This window comes from Leucoraja erinacea, chromosome 1, assembly GCF_028641065.1.
Source record: "Leucoraja erinacea ecotype New England chromosome 1, Leri_hhj_1, whole genome shotgun sequence".
Classification (NCBI taxonomy): Eukaryota; Metazoa; Chordata; class Chondrichthyes; order Rajiformes; family Rajidae; genus Leucoraja; species Leucoraja erinaceus.
The window spans coordinates 29,832,524-29,852,047 of NC_073377.1; the positions used below are offsets into that span (position 1 = coordinate 29,832,524).

The following is a 19,524-nucleotide window of genomic DNA, read 5'->3' on the forward strand; positions in this document are numbered from 1 at the left end:
CTTCGTCTTCACGGCTTGGTTTTTGCTCTGACATGCACTGTCAACTGTGGGACCTTATATAGACAGGTGTGTGGCCTTCTAAATCATGTCCAATTTAATTTACCACTGGTGGACTCCAATCAAGTTGTAGAAACATCTCGAGGATAATCAATGGAATCAGGATGAACCTAAGCTCAATTTTGAGTGTCATAGAAAAGGGTCTGAATACTTATGTAAATGTGATATTTCAGTTAGTTATTTTCAATTACTTTACAAAAATTCCTAAACACCTGTTTTCGCTTCTTCATTCTAGGGTATTGTGTTCAGATAGATGATTTAAAAAAAAATCCATTTGAAAATAAGGCTGTAACGTAACAAAATGTGGAAAAAGTGAAGAGGTCTGAATACTTTCTGAATGCACTGTACGCCCCTCTCTGCATCTAATGACCGCCCCCAAGTGGCCAAAATAATACTGCAAGATATATCTAGACAAAATAATATAATATGCCACCAGCAACTAGCCTAAACATAAATGGCTCCTTCACCCTCCCTGCAGGAATATTCATATCTCTCCAGTTTGATGCAATCTGCTGTCTTGTGCAGGTCTCATCTGCTCTGGAAGATATTCCAATATTCCACATATTTTAATCCCTCCCTCATACACGAGATCTTTAGTCATGTATTCAATTGTAATATCTTCCTATTTCTGGACTCTAACATGTGACACTGGGATTAATTTAGACCTTGAGGGCATGCTTTTTAAATGTCTTTCCAGCTCTCTAAATTCTATTTATCTAGCCTTTTCTGTTTGTGACATAACTTTAATGCAAGTTCATCCACCCTGTAAAATTAAATCGTTATCTCTCCGAAGATGCTATCTGATCTAGCAGTATTCCCAGTATTCCCTTTCATTGAATTTTCCAGTAATTGCTGTGTTCTGTGCTCATATAATAACAATAAATAATCAAATGACCAGTTTTTACATCGGGGTTTGAGAATTTCTCTCTCTCCTTAGAGGCCATGAAGACATCATGGCAATTATGATGGGGCATCCTATAACTGATAGACATGCACAATTGGATTCACTTGCAATGATAGACCTGCTGAAAGCATATGAGAAAGTGCCAAACAGCATGAGTGAGATTTGTGCTTAAATCCTAGACCGCAGACCCCTTTCATTTCAACATTAAACATAGAAACATAGAAACATAGAAATTAGGTGCAGGAGTAGGCCATTCGGCCCTTCGAGCCTGCACCGCCATTCAATATGATCATGGCTGATCATCCAACTCAGTATCCCGTACCTGCCTTCTCTCCATACCCCCTGATCCCCTTAGCCACAAGGGCCACATCTAACTCCCTCTTAAATATAGCTAATTAAGTGGTGACCAGCTTTGTTACAGCAATTAATATAATCATGTGCCAACCATGCATATTTCCAAACTGCATTCAATTCACCATGCAGAGCAATAAGTACAAACTGAGTATCTTTAATTCATTAATGAAATTTGAAAAAATTGGCACACGGCGCTAAATAGATCAATTTCATTACCATCACATTTATGAACAATGGAAAGCAAAGCAAGATGTCTGTTTTATTTTAATTTTTTTGTGATAATGAATAATATTTAAGCATGTGGTTTCTTATTTCAGCTGCCCTGCGGCTCTCATCCATTGGTCCATTTTCATTAAACACCTAAGAATGTCCACCCATATATAATTTTATAAATAATACTCACTTTAAAGCTGTATCTCACACTGTTTAGAGGAGCATGTGGATTGTTGGCAGTAAGAACACGAGTAATTTCTTCCTTCAGTTCCTAAACAAAAACCATACCATTTAGTTAATAGCAAAATTCCATGACTGCATATTCCAATAAAGGGCTGGGCTCAATTGGAGCACAGGTCTCGCAATCAGTAATACCGTGTTGTATTACATTTCACTTCGTTGTTTATCAAGAACAATCTACCACAGCCTTAAAAAAGGAGTTGCAAAGACTCAGACCCATGAGGGAAAAATATTTCACCATTTCAACTCATCTGTGTCTTAAATTGGTGATGCCCATGGTGATGAGAGTGAATTTAATATACAGTGTCTGGCTTCATTGACAGACAAATCCCGAGCTGCGAATAATGGTCCACAACATCCAGGATCTCATTGTGAGTCCTGATTGTCAGACATTAGGGAAGGTCAATGTTGTGTGGCAAAGGCAAATTGGTGGAGGACTTTCCATTTTGGATATATGGTGTAAATCATATGTTTCATACAAGGAGAAAACAAAGGATTGGAGCTGGGATTCCATATGCAAGAATCTTCTGTGTACACAAAATTAATGACAAAAATGAAGGTGATCTTGGAACAGATATCATGAAGGTTGAATGTTTTTTCTTTAATCCTGTAGATTACCAATTTGGTGGGAAGCTTTTTGGTGGTAAACATGTGGTACTGCACTGAAGCAGATAGGGAAGATGTAGCTTACATTACAACCCAAAGCTATGAACATTGAATTCTCCAATTTCAAGAGATAACCCCTGCCCCTCCCTCTTTCTTTCCCCTATTCCCCCCCCCCCCCCCCCCCCCCAATATTTCAGTATTCCACATTTCTCCCATCATCCTACTCCTTTCCCCTCCTTTGTACGCTCATCTCTCATCCCTGAGTCCCATATTTCCCTTTTATTCCATCTTTCCCCTCCATCCTATCTCCTTCCACCCTAATCCCTCACATTTCACTCCTCCTCTTCTTTCCTTATCTGACATTTTTTTTGCTTCTTTTTCATCTCTTGCCTTGTCACTTACTCTACCGATCAGCCAATCACCCCCATAAACTCGCTCCACCTATTACTTACCCGACTTTGTCTCACTCACTTTTTCCCAGCTTTTGCCCCACTAATCTACCAGCCTAAATAAGTGAAAGTGTCTGTCCACCAGCTTTGTTCTAGATTGCAGTTCTGCATTTTCATGTGTAACCAATTTACCAATGTTGCTACTTTCCCCATTTTCTTGCCCTTCCTAAACCTAGTTGAAGGTGTTGCAAAGATCTCCACATGGATATCTTTCAGCTTAAGGAAAATAAGCATGATGAGAATTGCAGTAGAGTTTTTGAAATATAAATTTAATATTTAAATAATCTTTTAAGGAAATCTACATTTTTTAGCATCAGTAAGGACCAGCTTATGCTGCATTTATCTATGGAATATTATTGAAATGTATATTAAAGTATCACTTACTTGATCGGTAAGTTCTAGTTGATCAGAGGGTCTGGTTATATTTGACTTTCCTAAATTCCATTCATCTCCATCTCCCACCTCAGTCATGTCATCGTCATCCTAAACAGATCACTTACTTTTAATTTCTTGAGAAAGTCTGATATAATTTTTGGAAGTGCTTTGCAGTGAGTGTTTTTTTTATCAGCATACTCAAAAATAATGAAATAAACAGTCATGACAACATTATTTTAAAAGTTATACTGTAACTAGACTAAGTGGGACCCATTGGGTCCCAGTCACACGGGAGGCCTGTTTCCCCCAACGCAACACATTCCCCAATGCAATATTCCACCACTCATCCATTCCCCCAACGCAACCCGTTCCCCAACGCAATATTCCACCACTCACCCATAGCCCCTAACTGCGGTTCATTTCCCCATATCCCCCAGCATTCCCTCCCCCTCCTTTTCATAAGTGGAGGAGGGGGTGTGTGGGCGGGGTGAGGGGGCGGAGGGGAAGGGTGTGTGGGTGGGGGGAGGGGTGTGTGGGTAGGGGGAGACATGTGTGAGCGGGTGGAGGGGTGTGGGGGCGGGAGGGGTGTGTGTAGATTAGTGTCACATACTGTGGCTCCGCCCAGACGCTTATTAGAGATCTCTCTCTCTCTCTCTCTGGCAGACTAGTAGTATACATATAGAGATGAAAGCACCTTGTGTTTCCTCTGTAGAGTTGCTAATAAAAGACTAGGGATTCTATTTGCTATGTGTGAGTCTGAACATTTCCAACATGGTGTCAGAAATTTCGAACACTTTCCTCGCTTAGTCAGTTTACGTTTATCTTAGTTTGTTTTTTTTGTTCAGTTTGTGTTTTTACAATGGCCTCAGCACTTCACAAGGCAGAGCCTTTAGTGTTTGATGGCGACCTCGCGGAGCGTTGGCGCATCTTTGAAGAGGATTTCACTGTATGTGTGCATGCGGCGCATGCTGCCACCGCTCCAGATGTTCATGCCTCAATTCTCCTCAACCTGGCTGGCACAGAAGCCACTCGACGTTCCAGAAGATTTCATTATGAACCAGCGCAGTTCAATGCTGGTGTATCCAGATTGTTCCAGCTGAATCTATTCAAGACCCTGAGTGCCTGCTTAACAAGTTCCAACAGCTGTATGAGTTCCGCATTAATCTTGTGATGGAGAGCCACGGTGAACCTCTCGAAGAGTACGCCAGTTCTTTGAAACACATCGCCAGCAGGTGCGAGTTCGACAATTTGTGCTATAGTCTGATACAAGACACTGGTGTATGGCATTTTCAATGATAAGGTGCGTGATGAACTTCTACGTGATACTGAACTCACTCTGGAATGACAGATTCTACCACCAGATCTTTGGGGCAGAGTCCCCATTCTGCCTATGATGTTAATGTTGCCGGTACAGTTTATCAGGCTCAACGCCAGTTTTCACAGGCGCCCGGCAGATCTGATGTTAAGTTCATTAACAATTGTGTGAACTGTGGAGGTTTGCATGTGGCAATTCGTGAATGTTGCCCGGCTTATGGAAAGCTTTGTCACTCCTGTAAACGCAGAAAGCACTTTATTCGTTGTTGTCGTTCATTTGGAAACCGAGTTCAGACAAGCAATCGTCAAATTGCTCCACCATGGGAGCATGGATCCAGAGCCTTCCCATGTGGCTCCCACGCATGCTGTTCAAACTAATGAGGACATATTGTCTGCTAACGACAATCTTGATATCAACATACATCCTTTGAAGGACTTGTCTCATAAACATCAAGATGCCATGGTCACTCTTCTCTTTAACGGAATGAATGTTTTTGTTAAACTAGACATGGAGCTCTTTGCAATGTTTTATCCTTATCACAGCTCAATAGGATTAGAAAAAAAGAGATCATCAAGCACACGGCTGCAACGCTACTTCGATTTGCAGCTGGTGCAGTGCACCCTATCGGTCAAGTCGAGCTACGATGCTTTCTTGATTCACCTGTCCACAGCCTGAGCTTCTTTATTGTCCAAGAAAATGTGCCTTCTCTGCTGGGCATTGATGCTTGTAATGACCTGGGTCTGGTCACCTTCAGTGCATCTGTCTATCAACTATCTACAACATATGGCTTCAATCAACAAATCCTGACACAATACAGAAGTATGTTCGACGACAGGCTGGGCAGGTTACCTGTCAAGTACACAATCACAACTGACCCCGAGGTATTCCCAGTTGTTCGTCCAGCACACTGGATTCCCCATTCTATGCGGGACCGTGTACAAGGTAAATTCGACAGAATGGTGACTATGGGTGTGATTGTCCCTGTCGCTGCGCCCTCGGATTGTAGTGTAGCACCGAAAAAGAATAAGGATGAAATATGGATTGCATCAATCCTAAAGATTTAAACACAGCCATTAAGCGACCACACTATCCCATGCGCACAGCACAGCTGGGTGAAGCAACTGTATTCACAGTACTAGATGCCAAGAGTTCATTCTGGCAGATTGCCCTGGATCACAACTCCTCCAAGTTAACCACCTTCAGCACACCCTTTGGATGGTACAGATTTTGTTATATGCCATTCGGCATAAGCTCTGTGAGTGAACAATTGTTTGCAGGCTACCCATGTTGGAAATGCTAAAGCTGGTTGCCTTAGGCTTGGAAATGCTAAAGCTGTGTTGCCTTTGGTTTGGAAATGCTAAAGCTGTGTTGCCTTTGGTTTGGAAATGCTAAAGCTGCGTTGCTTTTGGTTTGGAAATGCTAAAGCTGGTTGCCTTTGGTTTGGGAATGCTAAAGTTGTGTTGCCTTTGGCTTGGAAATGCTAAAGCTGTGTTGCCTTTGTTTTGGAAATGCTAAAGCTGTGTTGCTTTTGGTTTGGAAATGCTAAAGCTGTGTTGCCTAATTAAAGTTGCCTTGCCTAATTAAAGTTGCCATGCCAAATTAAATTTGGCTTGCCTAATTACAGTTGCCGTGCCTAATTAAAGTTGCCTTGCTTCGTACGGGCCTGTGACTGGTACTAGGTCATTGGGTACGGGCGTAATATGCCATGTGTGGCTGCAAAGCAGTATTCCAAAGATGCATAATCCTCTGAATAAAGAAGATTTGTCTCATCTTTATCTCAAATGATCATCTGTTAAGATGTTGACATATGATGAAAGAATGGGTCGACTGGGCTTGTATTCACTGGAAATTAGAAGGATGAGAGGCTATCTTAGAAATTCTTAAAGAATTGGACAGGCTAGATGCAGGAAAAGTGTTCCCCATGTTGTGGAAGTTCAGAACCAGGGGTCACAGTTTGAGAATAAGAGGTAGGCCATTTAGGACTGAGATGAGGAAACACAAATTCACCCAGAGAGTTGTGAATCTGTGAAATTCTCTGCCACAAAATGCAGTGGAGGCCAATGCTGGATGTTTTCAAGAAGGAGTTAGATTTAGCTCTTGGGGCTAATGGAATCAAGGGATGTGGAGACAATTCAGTAAAGCAGTACTGATTTAGATGATCAGCCATGATCATATTGAATGGCAGTGCTGGCTCGAAGGGCCGAAAGGCCTACTCCTGCACCTATTTTTCTATGTTTCTGTGCCTATGTTTATCTTCGACCTAATTCCCAACACTCCAAATGAAATGTTTCATCACCTTCCCAGTTAACCTCTCTCAAAACCTTTTATATTTCAGTGAGATACCTTCTCATTTCTCTAAACTGAAGTGGCGAATCATACTCCCAATGTAATATAATCTCTTCATCTCAGGAGTTTAACCATGAACCAGTGCTATACCACGTTTGATATTATTGCCACAGCATGATCACGACTGGTCTCATTAAAAGCTTATATTCTCCTAGCAAGCGTTCTTTCCTCTCCTCCTTTAACCTCTGGCTAGAAACCGAATTTGCCATTTACCTTGCAAATTGCTTACTCCAACATTGGTGCTCCCCTGCCTCACCCCCACACTTCTCCCACCAGACCAAGGGTTATTACCAAACACAACACATTAATTGGCAAGAATTCAACATCAATGAAATCCACGTCTAGAAGTGTAAAATAAATAAATGAAAATTAGATAACAGGTTAAAAACTGCAGAAATTATAAAAATACGTCGATATCCTAATACTGAATGATCCTGGTGAAAGGACTTTCCTGTTGTTAGTGTCACGGTTTCCCAGCTGAATTTAAGATTAAATGAAGCAACCCTACAAATGTTCCCTTCACTGTGTTAGACTCTTATTTATTACACAATAAATCCGTTTTTGAGTTTCATGAAATCTATAAGGCAATCTCCTTCCAATCAAAAGAAATGTGTGTTTCCAGTATATTATATTTGATATTTAGAGATCAGAATGAGAAACTGATACATTCACATAAATTCCTACACCTTTACTTTTAACAAGACGCCCATTTTAAATCGTTATTTTCTAATGATACATCCAATCATACAGCAGTGTTTCCAATAATGGGAGCTCTGTAAACGTATTAGCTATTTACACTAATGGTACGTGAGAGTTCATTTTCAAAGCTATTAATTAAAGCGACTTACCTTCTTGTATTTTTTTGGTATCTTTGCAGTTGGTATTGGAGGCACAATGTTAATCTATTTGAAAATGTAAAATTAAGTAATTTAATGGTATAAATATTTATCAAAATGTATATCCAATAATGGGTTAACATTCTAAAAAAATGGCCATACAATTATTTTTTTCTCAAACTTTTTCAATTTGCAGAAATTCACCACTGTCTGTACAATATGCTTACAACAAAAACCTAACGATAAAGACATAAAATAAATGTTGTCAATAAATTAAATTCAATACATATTGATAAGTGTAAACAATAAATATGAGCTTCCAGTTAGATTTATTAAGTTAAATTCTATTTTTCACAATTATCAGGGCAAAATATAACTTCTGAGTGCAGTTGCTGTAAGAGTTGCTAAGAGTCATACAATAAAAGTTGCTAAGTTTGTAATATTGTAAGTAGTGGAGAAATATCACTGAATATCTTATGGGCCTGCCCCACATGCGATTTTTCAGCAGACTGCCAGAGGCAATCAGTTTGCCGGCAGTCCCGAGAAACCGGCAACTGCAATGGCGACTGTCAGAGTGGAACACACACACACAAACACATTGTTTCCTTTGCCAGCCCGTTATGCAGGCGGGGGACAGGACAAGCGGGGTGATCATTATCTAAAAAAACCACACGATGCAAAGCCAAGGTGAAACAGACACACAGATTTATGACACACTAGACTAAGTGGGGCCTGGTCACCCAAAGCAATACTCCACCACTCACATGTTCCCCCAACACAACGGCGGGAGCATTCTGCAGCCAGGGAATGGGGATGGTTTCAGGCGGGGATTGTCTTGCAGCCAGGGGACGGGGACGACTTCAAGCGGGGCCTGTTGAGGCGGGAAGTGTGGGGGGAGAGGGAGGTGGGTGGGGGAAGAGGGCGTGGGTGGGGGGTAAGGGGTGTGATGGGGGTGGGATGATGGTGGGGGTGGGAAGGATGGTGGGTGGGTGTGGGGGGGGGTGGGGAGGGGGGGGGGAGTAGTTTTGGGGATGGTGGGGGGTAGGGGGGTGGGGGTGGGGGGTAGGGGGGGGTGGGGATGGGGGGGGGGGGCGGTGGGTGTAGGGGGGATGTTGGGGTGGTTGTGGGGGGGGCAAGGGAGGGTATGTGTGTGGTTGGGGGGACGGGTGTGTGTGGTGGGGGGAGGCGGGTGTGTGGTGGGGTGGGGTGTGTGGTGGGTAGGTTGCGTGTGGTGGAGGGGTATGTGTGGTAGGGGGGAGTGTGGGGGAGGGGGGGTGGGTGAGAGGATGGAGGGGGAGTGGGAGGTGTAGGAGGGGGGGTGTGTGGGAGGGGGGTTTTTGTAAGAGGGAGGGTTGTGTAGGGGATGGAGTTGTAGTGGAGGGCAGTTGTAGCGGAGGGGGGTGCAGGGGGAGGGGGGCGTAGGGGGGTGTAGGGGAGGGGGAATTGTAGGGGAGTGTAGGTGAGGGGGGGTGTAGGGGAAGGAGGGGTGTGTAGGAGGGGGGGGGGGGGGATTGTGGGGGGGGTGTAGGGGGGAGGGGGGGGGGTGTAAGGGAAGGAGGGGGTGGGGGGAGGGGGAGTGTGGGGGGGGTGTGTTAGGGAGAGAGTGTGTGGGAGGTGGGGTGGGGATTTGTGGGGGTAGGAGTAGGGGAGGGGATGTATGTGGGGTGGTGTGGGTCCCCGCTCGCAGAAAACAGCCCACACTCGCAGAACACAGCCCCCGCTCGCACTTTGCTCACTATGCTCCTTCAGCTTTATTCTCGCATTCGGTGATTGATAGCGGGTGCTGGAAGGGAACTTTTCTAATATTTCACCGATCGGAACAAAACTTATTTGACTTGTAGCAGAGGAGAATGGAGAGTAAGGTGTTGAAAAAGCTATGGGGCAATCGTTTTTGCGCAAACCTAATTACAACGCAGACGCAGTGGTCAAGATGAGAGTTTTAGTAATAGTAGGTATGTTACAAAACCTACCTGAATCGTCGATGAGAATCTGCCCCCAGGCCTGTGCGTGATTTTGAGAGGGTGCAGGTTTAAAACACGATTTTTACTAGGCTGTTGCAATCGAAAATGTTCAGCCTAGTAAATCATTAACGGAAAATCACTGAAAGACCCCGTCGCAAAAGGTATTATTAGTTTTATGGCCTTGTATAATAGTTATAGTAGTTTAAAAATCACTCTCTAAACCCGCGACCTCTCGCAGCCCCAGGGTTTTATAAAGCAAACAATTAAAGGTATGTACCTTATTTTTACATTAAAAGGGGCTTCTTAAGAACCCTGTATATAAAGTTTTCTATAGCGAGTAGCTCATTTTGGGCTCTTTATATCCCGCAGTATTTTTCTGGGCATTTGAGGGCACAAATCCACTGCAATGTGAACGTTCTAAACCAGCACGTTCACAGGAACCCACTAGAAAGCCGATTTAAAATAGACTTTAATTTACAGCAATTGAACACTAAATTCCTTCCATTTGGCCTATAAATTGATGTAAATGAGATTAAAAAATCATGTTTTATTGTGAATTATTTGTGAATATTATTTGGACACAGGCTATTTAAAAATGTTAATCATTTATTAAGAAATGGATAGATGTTTAGATCTAGTAATTGAAGTTTGAAATTAGCTACAATTGGGTAACTAACTAATTATATGCTTTAATTTCAGGTCATCCAAGTAAGATTATTTTATATTTGTTTCAGAATGCTTCAATCTATGATAACTGAAAATTTCATTCAGTTCTCTTAATTTTTAAAAAGGTTACGGGCTTTTGACTATCCATGATCACAGCTTTTTTGTTATGTCCATAGAAAATCAATAGGGAACAAGATGCTAATTTCCGAGTATGAAAATGGCCATACCTTTTTTATTACTTGAGATATGAAAGTGAATTAGGTGTCAAATTAAACTTATTGTTATGCTTTATCTGATGGGATAAATTGCAGGCTTGATTTTTTAAATCTCAAAATTTTGTAACATTGCTAGTAATAGTATATAGAAGATAGATGGAAGATAGATAGATAAATCGTGTAAGACTGAATTTTATTCCATCATTAAAATTTGGGGTAGCGATTCGTGAATTCTATGAGGGTGAATTTCCATAGCCCGAATTGTCATAACACAGATACTGCTTGTACATGTACATATAGTAATGAGGGAAATATAAAATGTGTAGGAAGGAACAGCAGATGCTGGTTTAAACCAAAGATAGACACAAAAAGCTGGAGTAACTCAGCGGGTCAGACAGCATCACTGGAGAAAAGGAATAGGTGACGTTTTGGTTCTGAAGAAGGGTCTCAACTTGAAACAACACCAATTCCTGTTCTCCAGACCCACTGTTAATCCAACTTTTTGTGTCTATCTTTAGGGATATAGATTAGGAAATGTAGGAAATTATTATTCTTATCGAGGTGAGTTAAATGAGAGAACATAAATTTGAGTAAGGGGTAAGAGGTAAGGGGTAAGAAATTTAGACTGAATCTACAGGGATTTTTTTCACCAGACAGTGGTGAATACCTTGATAAGGTTCAACATGGTAAACTGCTCTGGAAGGTTAGATCGCATGGGATCCAAGGAGAGCAGCCGATTGTTGAGAAAGGTACTATAACAAAATGTAAACAACATTTGGACAAACACTGGAAAGATTGCCCCGCAGATGGCATGAACAAGCTGAGTCGCTGATAGAATTTTAAAAGTATCCAGATGAACAATTAAATTGCCTCTGAATAGGAAGCCATGTATTGGAAGATAGGATTAATACACCTGGATTACAATAACACTCTTTAAAATACATTTGAACAGGAACATGAATGGGAAAGGTTTAGAAGGAAATGGGCCAAATGTGGGAAAATATAATTGGCTTAGATGAGGCATCTTGGTTGACATTGATGATTTGGGCCAAAGGGTCTATTTACATGCTGTAAGATTCTATGGTCGGCATGAACAAGATATGATCCCATGCTACTACTGCATTAGTACAAGTTCTGACCTGGAGGCAAATATAATGATTTTCAAACTCTTAATTATTAATTCCATTCCTCAAACGTGCGGGTTTTCTCTGAGATCTTTGGTTTCCTCCCACGCTCCAAAGACACAAGGTAAGAAGGTTAAATTACTTTATATGTAAATTGTCCCTAGTGTGTGCATGATAGTGTTAATGGGTGCGGGAACCGCTGGTCGCCGCAGACTCGGTGGGCCGAAGGACCCATTTCCGCACTGTATTTCTCAACTAAACTAAATTAAATCATGTCAGTCATACAAATAAAAACAATGGAACACACAAAACACATTTTAACATGAACATCCACCACAGTGACTCCTCCATATTTCTCACTGTGATGGAAGGCGAAAAAAAGTTCAAATCCCTTCCCTTCATTGTTCTCCTGCGGTCGGGGGCCTCGAGCTCTCCGTTGACGGGACGATCTTGACTTCCGTAGCCGGCGGTCGGGCGCTCTGCATTGGGGTGATCATCTCCTCCATAGGGGGGATCTCAGTTCCCCCGCGCCGGCTATCGAACCCCGCATCGGGGCTGGTCGAACCTCTGCGTCGTTGGAGCTCCCGGCATCCACGGTCTCTCCCAAGACTGCGAACTCACGATGGTAATCCGCAGGCCACGGTTGGAGCGATCCCAGGCAAGGTTAAGTCCACATCCCACGGTGGGGCACAAGGTCAGTCCAGCGGAGGTATCCAGTTCCATCGATGGTAGGCCGCAGAGCGACCGGAGATGGCACCCAGAAAATAATTGCATCTCCGACAAGGTAAGAAACTGGAAAAAAGTTTCCCCCGACCCCCTCCCTCTCCCCCCACATGAAACAAAGGGTAATTGTCAGAGAACATGTAACACAAACTTTTAACACACACACTCCCCACCTCTCCCCTCCCCCTCTCCCCCCCAGTCTCTCTCTCCCTCTCTCCTCTCCTCCTCCCCCACCCCCTCCTCCCCCCCCCCCACCCTCCCTCTCCCTCCTCCTTCGGTCGGGGGCCTCAACCACCTCCGTCTCCTCTCTCTCTCTGTGTCCTCCTCTGGTTCTGTCTTTGCCATCTCTCTCTCTCAGTCCTTGCAGAGTGTCTTCCCAAATTGGGATCCCCCTCCCAGAGAACATCTCTCTCTGCCCTCACTCTCTATCCTACCCCCCCCACCCCCTAAATCCCCTCCCCCCTCTCCCCTCCCTTCCCCCCACCACCCCTCCCCCCCCCCCTCCTCCCCTCCCTTCTCCTCCTTCTCCTCTCCTCCCATCTCTCTCACCCCTCCTCCCCACCCCCACCCCCCCCCCCCCCCACCCTCACCCCCCCCTCCCTCTCCTCCTCCCCTCCACCCCCTCTGTCCCTTGCCCTTCGGTCTCTGCCCCTTTCTCTCTGTCTCTCCCCATTCTCTCTCTACCCTCATTCTCTAGCCCCCACCTCCTTCTCTAAACATAGAAACATAGAAAATAGGTACAGGATGAGGCCATTCGACCCTTCGAGCCAGCACCGCCATTCATTGTGATCATGGCTGATCGTCCCAAATCAATAACCCGTGCCTGCCTTCTCCCCATATCCCTTGATTCCACTAGCCCCTAGAGCTTTATCTAACTCCACTGCCCTCTGTGGCAGGGAATTCCATAAATTCACAATATGGGTGAAAAGTTTTTTCTCACCTCAGTCTTAAATGACCTCCCCTTTATTCTAAGACTGTGGCCCCTGGTTCTGGACTCGCCCAACATTGGGAACATGTTTCCTGCATCTAGCTTGTCCAGTCCTTTTATAATTGTATATGTTTCTATAAGATCCCCCCCTTATTCTGCTAAACTCCAGTGAATACAAGCCTAGACTTTTCAATCTTTCCTCATATGACAATCCCGCAATCCCATGGATCAATCTCGTGAACCTGCGCTGCACTGCCTCAATCATAAGGATGTCCTTCCTCAAATTAGGAGACCAAAACTGTACACAATACCCCAGACGTGGTCTCACCAGAGCCCTATACACCTGCAGAAGAACCTCTTTACTCCTATACTGAAATCCTCTAGACGTGCCTGCGAGTTGGGGGCTATGCGTCAGTGGATAGTGCGGTTATGGGGTAAAGGTAGCAGGTTAATAATATTAATATAATATCAAGGGGGGTAGATAGCGTTTGGCGGGAGGTAGTTAGTGTGTGTGACGCCGTATGCCCCCCCCCCAGGCCCCCCCTCCCCCGCAACCACACATTGGGGGAACAGACCCAATGGGTCTGCACTTGGTCTAGTATATTATAAAACCCTGATAGAAACATAGAAACATAGAAATTAGGTGCAGGAGTAGGCCATTCGGCCCTTCGAGCCTGCACCGCCATTTAATATGATCCTGGCTGATCATCCAACTCAGTATCCCGTACCTGCCTTTTCTCCATACCCTCTGATCCCCTTGGCCACATGGGCCACATCTAACTCCCTCTTAAGCTATAGCCAATGATGACAATGCCTCAACTACCCTCTGTGGCAGAGAGTTCCAGAGATTTCACCCACTCTCTGTGTGAAAAAAGTTGCCTCTGCCTCAAATCTCGGTTTTAAAGGATTTCCACCTTATCCTTAAGCTGTGACCCCTTGTCCTGGACTTCCCCAACATCGGGAACAATCTTCCTGCATCTAGCCTGTCCCACCCCTTAAGAATTTTGTAAGATTCTCTTAGATCCCCTCTCAATCTCCTAAATTCTAGAGAGTATAAACCAAGTCTATCCAGTCTTTCTTCATAAGACAGTCCTGACATCCCAGGAATCCTAGTCTGGTGAACCTTCTCTGCACTCCCTCCATGGCAACAATGTCCTTCCTCAGATTTGGAGACCAAAACTGCACGCAATACTCCAGGTGTGGTCTCACCAAGACCCTATACAACTGCAGTAGAACCTCCCTGCTCCTATACTCAAATCCTCTTGCTATGAAAGCCAACATGCCATTCGCTTTCTTTACTGCCTGCTGCACCTGCATGCCTACCTTCAATGACTGGTGTACCATGACACCCAGGTCTCGCTGCATCTCCCCATTTCCCAATCGGCCACCGTTTAGATAATAATCTGCTTTCCCTAAACGTTTTTGCCACCTAAAATGGATAACCTCACATTCTCTCCACATTAAACTGCATCTGCCAAACATTTGCCCACTCACCCAGCCTATCCAAGTCACCTTGCAGTCTCCTAGCATCCTCCTCACACCTAACACTGCCCCCCAGCTTAGTGTCATCCGCAAACTTGGAGATATTGCCTTCAATTCCCTCATCCAGATCATTAATATATATTGTAAAATAGCTGGGGTCCCAGTACGGAGCCTTGGGGTACCCCACTAGTCACTGCCTGCTATTGTGAAAAGGACCCGTTTACTACTACTCTTTGCTTCCTGTTTGCCAGCCATTTCTCTATCCACATCAATACTGAACCCCCAATGCCATGTGCTTTAAGTTTGTATACTAATCTCTTATGTGGGACCTTGTCGAAAGCCTTCTGGAAGTCCAGATACACCACATCCACTGGTTCTCCCCTATCCACGCTACTAGTTCCATCCTCGAAAAATTCTATAAGATTCGTCAGACATGATTTACCTTTCGTAAATCCATGCTGACTTTGTCCAATGATTTCACCACTTTCTAAATGTGCTGCTATCCCATCTTTAATAACTGACTCTAGCAGTTTCCCCACTACCGATGTTAGGCTAACTGGTCTGTAATTCCCCGTTTTCTCTCTCCCTCCCTTCTTAAAAAGTGGGGTTACGTTTGCTACCCGCCAATCCTCTGGAACTACTCCAGAATCTAAGGAGTTTTGAAAGATTATTACTAATGCATCCACTATTTCTGGAGCTACTTCCTTAAGTACTCTGGGATGCAGCCTATCTGACCTTTTGTTAGTTCGCTTGTGAATCGCATCTCATCGAAAACCCGATACAGTTACGGTGACATTTTTACATATTCCGGAAGAGATTTACCTCATGATTTCAAAAATCCCCTCATCTGAAAATTGGACTCATTATTTCCCGAGTTTTTTCTAAAATTGTTCATCTTTTTAAGATCTAATGTGCTGAAGCAAGCTGGATGATGTCACAATGTCTCTGCTCCTTGCGGCAAGCCGCGCAGAATTTTCAACGCGCAGGGGCACTCTTATCCACGAGCTGCCTCTGCTCCTCGCAGCCAGCTGCGCGCGCAGCCTGCTGGGCACTATTTTCCACTGGTTTCCTCCTCTCTCTCCCCCCTTCCTCTCCACCCCTCTGCCCTCCCTCCACCCCTCTGCCCCTCCCTCCACCTCTCCCCTTCCCCTCTTCCCTCCCTTCCCCTCTCTCTCCCCGTCTCACCCTCCTCTCCCCCTCTGCAGCCCTCCACCCTCCCTGCAGCCCCCACCGCCCCGCCACTCCCATCCGCCTCCACCTCCCCCCCCCCCCCCCCAATTTCCCCCACTACCCCTCTCTCCTCCTCCCTCCTCCTCTCTTCCCCCTCTCTCCCTCTCCCCTCTTCTCTCTCTCACTCCCTCTCCCCGTCTCTCCATCTCCCAGTCTCTCTGTCTCCTTCTATCCCTCTTCCCCCACTCTCCCCCCCCTCCACCCCTCCCTCCCCCACTCCCCTCCTCCTCCACTCCTCCCCTCCCCCTCCCCCCTCCCTCCCCTCCTCCCTCCCCCTCCCTTTCCCTGTGGGGGGGAGGGGGGTGGTTAGTGGGTGTGTGATGCCGCATCCTCACCCCCACAACCACGCGTTGAGGGGACGGGACCTCACTCCTATCCGGCTCCTCCCTTGGACCCCTGGAGGTATAGGGACAGGTGTTGTATTTTCTGCGGTTGAAGGGGAAAATACCTGGGGAGGGGGTGGTTTTGGTGGGAAGGGATGTATTAACCAGGGAGTTGTGGAGGGACCAGTCTCCGCGGAAGGTGGAAAGGGGTGGAGATGGGAAAATGTGATTAGTGGTGGGATCCCGTTGTAGCTGGCAGGAATTTCAGAGGATTATGTGTTGTAAACCAGTTGGCCTGACATCAGTAGTAGGAAAATGCTGGAATCTAGTATTCAAGGCACATAGAAAATATCAGTAGGATTGAGTGAAGGTAACATAAATTTATGATAGAAAAATCATGGGTGAACTATTTGTTTTGAGATTGCAACCAGCAGTCTAGGTGGGATGAACCAGTTAATGTGATGCATTTTAATTTTTTAAAGGACACGTAACTCACAAGAAATTATTAGACAATATCAGATTACATAATATTAGAAACATATTACAAATGTAGATTGAGGATTGATTAATGGACAGAAAACAAAAGGTTGTTCACAAATTATATGACTAATTTGGACAAGAGAATGAAATGTAATTATCCAAGTTTGTAACAGATGTATGTGACTGTTTTGGATGCAAGGAGAAGGTGAGTGGTTCGGGAAGTTATGGGCAGGTTAGGCAAATGAACAAGGACATGGCAAATGGAAAATAACATGGAAAAATCTGTGATCGTCCACTTTGGTACAAAATAAAAGTGCAGAATATTTTTTTTAAATGAAGACAAAGAGAATATTGTTCTATATTGCCAGAAGATTTGAGGAAGCCTGCTCTACTTATATGGGATTATCCAAAATTTCTACCTGAGGATGAACATATTTATGATAGAGGCAGTGTAATGTAGGTTCACCAAATTGAATTCTGGGATAGCAGGTTTTTAATATGAAGAGAGGTTAAGTTGATTGGGCCTATATTCTTCTGAGTTTAGAAAAACGAGATCTGACTTAATTTAAAGATACAAATGTCTTGGAGAAATAAATGAAGATGCTGGAAATCTGGAAGAAAAAACAGAATGTTGCAGGAACTCTGCACATGTAGCCTCATTTGTGAAAAGAAACAGGTAAAATTCCTCATAAGTATTTCTTAAATATGTTTTTTCGTCCTGAACAAGAGCTTCCCCTCTACCAAAGTAGACAGAGCCCTTGATTGCATTGCATCTATTCCATACACCTCTGCTCTCTCAAACCCTCTACTCCTCGACAGAGCAGGAACAAAGTTTTCCCCCGGCCCTCACCTTTCAGCATATTGGAGCCATTTTCAACTGCTCAATCTTTGTATTGGAGCCATTTTCAACTGCTCAATCTTTGTATTTTCCATCATCTCAAACATTGACCACTAGAAGGATATTTCACTAAATATACTAAACTCAACTGAACTCCCTCGCCTTTCAGCAATTTAAAAGGACTGCTTTCTCTGCAACTCCCTAGTCCACACTTCCATCCCTGCCAACCACAACCAATCCAGGGAAAATGCAATATCTGTCCCTTCCCACCATATAGGAACCCAAACAATCTTTCCATGTGAAGCTGTAATTCATCTGCACTTGGAAGACATAAAATGCTGGAGTAACTCAGCGGGTCAGGCAGCATCTCTGGAGAGAAGGAACACACATACATCTGCACTTCCTCCAACCTAGTGTATTGAATTCAATAGTCACAAAGGAGTCTCCTCTATCAGGCTCAATATTGAATTTAAGTTATCCAATTTAAGTTATCTCACTTTTTCTTTCTGTATCAGACTGACCATTTCTGCCTGACAATATTGTTGGGGTTTTTTTGCTTTGTATTTGTAAACTTTGGCTTGCTATTAGCAACACTTAAAACAGACAAAAAAAGATTAAGATGTGTAGGAAGGAACTGCAGATGCTGGTTTAAACCGAAGATAGACATAAAATGCTGGAGTAACTCAACGGGAAAGGCAGCATCTCTAGAGAGAAGGAATAGGTGACATTTCAGGTCGAGACCCTTCTTCAGACTGAAGAAGAATAAGATGTTTCTAACTATCACAGTACGTCGGTTGGTCTCACCCGATCAGAGATATTCCCTTTGCTCTATTCATTGGTGCTGGCTAGACCACAGATTAAAGTATCAAAATAAGTTGTCAGCCATTCAAGACAAGAGAATAAATGTATTCACCCAGACAGTAGTAGATGTTTGGAATCCTCTATCCATTGGATTGTTGAGGGTCAATCTCTGAGTTTTTCAAGACCAAGATGGAAAGATTTTCAGATATAAAGGAGTTAACGGATATGGTATTCAGTTGAGAATATGGAGCTGAGGTAATGGTTCATCAGATGTGAGAGCCAAATGGCCTTCTCCTGCTTCTATTCCTCATCTCTTGTTTGCTGCCAAGCTATTTATCCTACACTTTCATTGGTACCATTTTATGGCACAAGTTATAAAACCTCCCTCCTGTGCTCTATTGGAGTATAATTGTAACAGCATTTTTACCAAATATAGCAAATTCCCACTTTGGTGCTTATAGGAAATGAAAAGGATCTGTAATCTACTGCAGGGGGTAGCAGCAGGATGCTATGGTAATAAAAATGACACTGAACTAGTGATCTGCTAATATACGTTGAAATTGCACCATGATAATTGGGAAAATTAAATTCCGGCAATTGAATAAATTCTGAAATTATAGGATGACAAAATAAATACAGCAAGCGTAGATTCATCGAATCTTTTAACACAGTTTAAACACATGCACTCACTTTGCCTAGGCCTATTCAATCTCCCAGTTACTAACCATTTTGATTCCTCTTCCTATTCTCATACCACCTTTCTGTCCTGGGCCTCCTCCCTTGCCAGAGTGAGGCCACACACAAACTGGAGGAACAGGAGCTCATATTCTGCTTGGGAAGCTCACAACCCAGCAGTATGAACGTTAATCCTCCAATTTTAGGTAACTACCAACCTCTCTCTCCACTTGGACTTGCACCTATTTCTCCCTTCCCTCTTCTGTTCCACCTACATTCCATCCTCTAGCTTCACAATTCACAGCTCTTGAATCCTCTAGTCACATGCCTTTTCATCTCTGACCATTGTCCAACTGTCTACCTTTCCACCCCCCCCCACCCAG

General features: G+C 44.0%; 1 protein-coding gene across 1 annotated transcript in view; it reads right to left on the reverse strand.

Moving 5' to 3' along the window:
• The window catches only part of dnai1.2 (dynein, axonemal, intermediate chain 1, paralog 2), a 139,520-nt gene that overhangs the window by 118,349 nt on the left and 1,647 nt on the right, over positions 1-19,524 (reverse strand). Inside the window, exons 2-4 of the mRNA XM_055632318.1 lie at positions 7,708-7,761; positions 3,208-3,306; positions 1,719-1,799 (exon numbers count right to left, since the gene is read on the reverse strand). Of these exons, the coding sequence (XP_055488293.1) occupies positions 1,719-1,799; positions 3,208-3,306; positions 7,708-7,761 (234 nt within the window). The remainder of the gene's footprint in view (positions 1-1,718; positions 1,800-3,207; positions 3,307-7,707; positions 7,762-19,524) is intronic.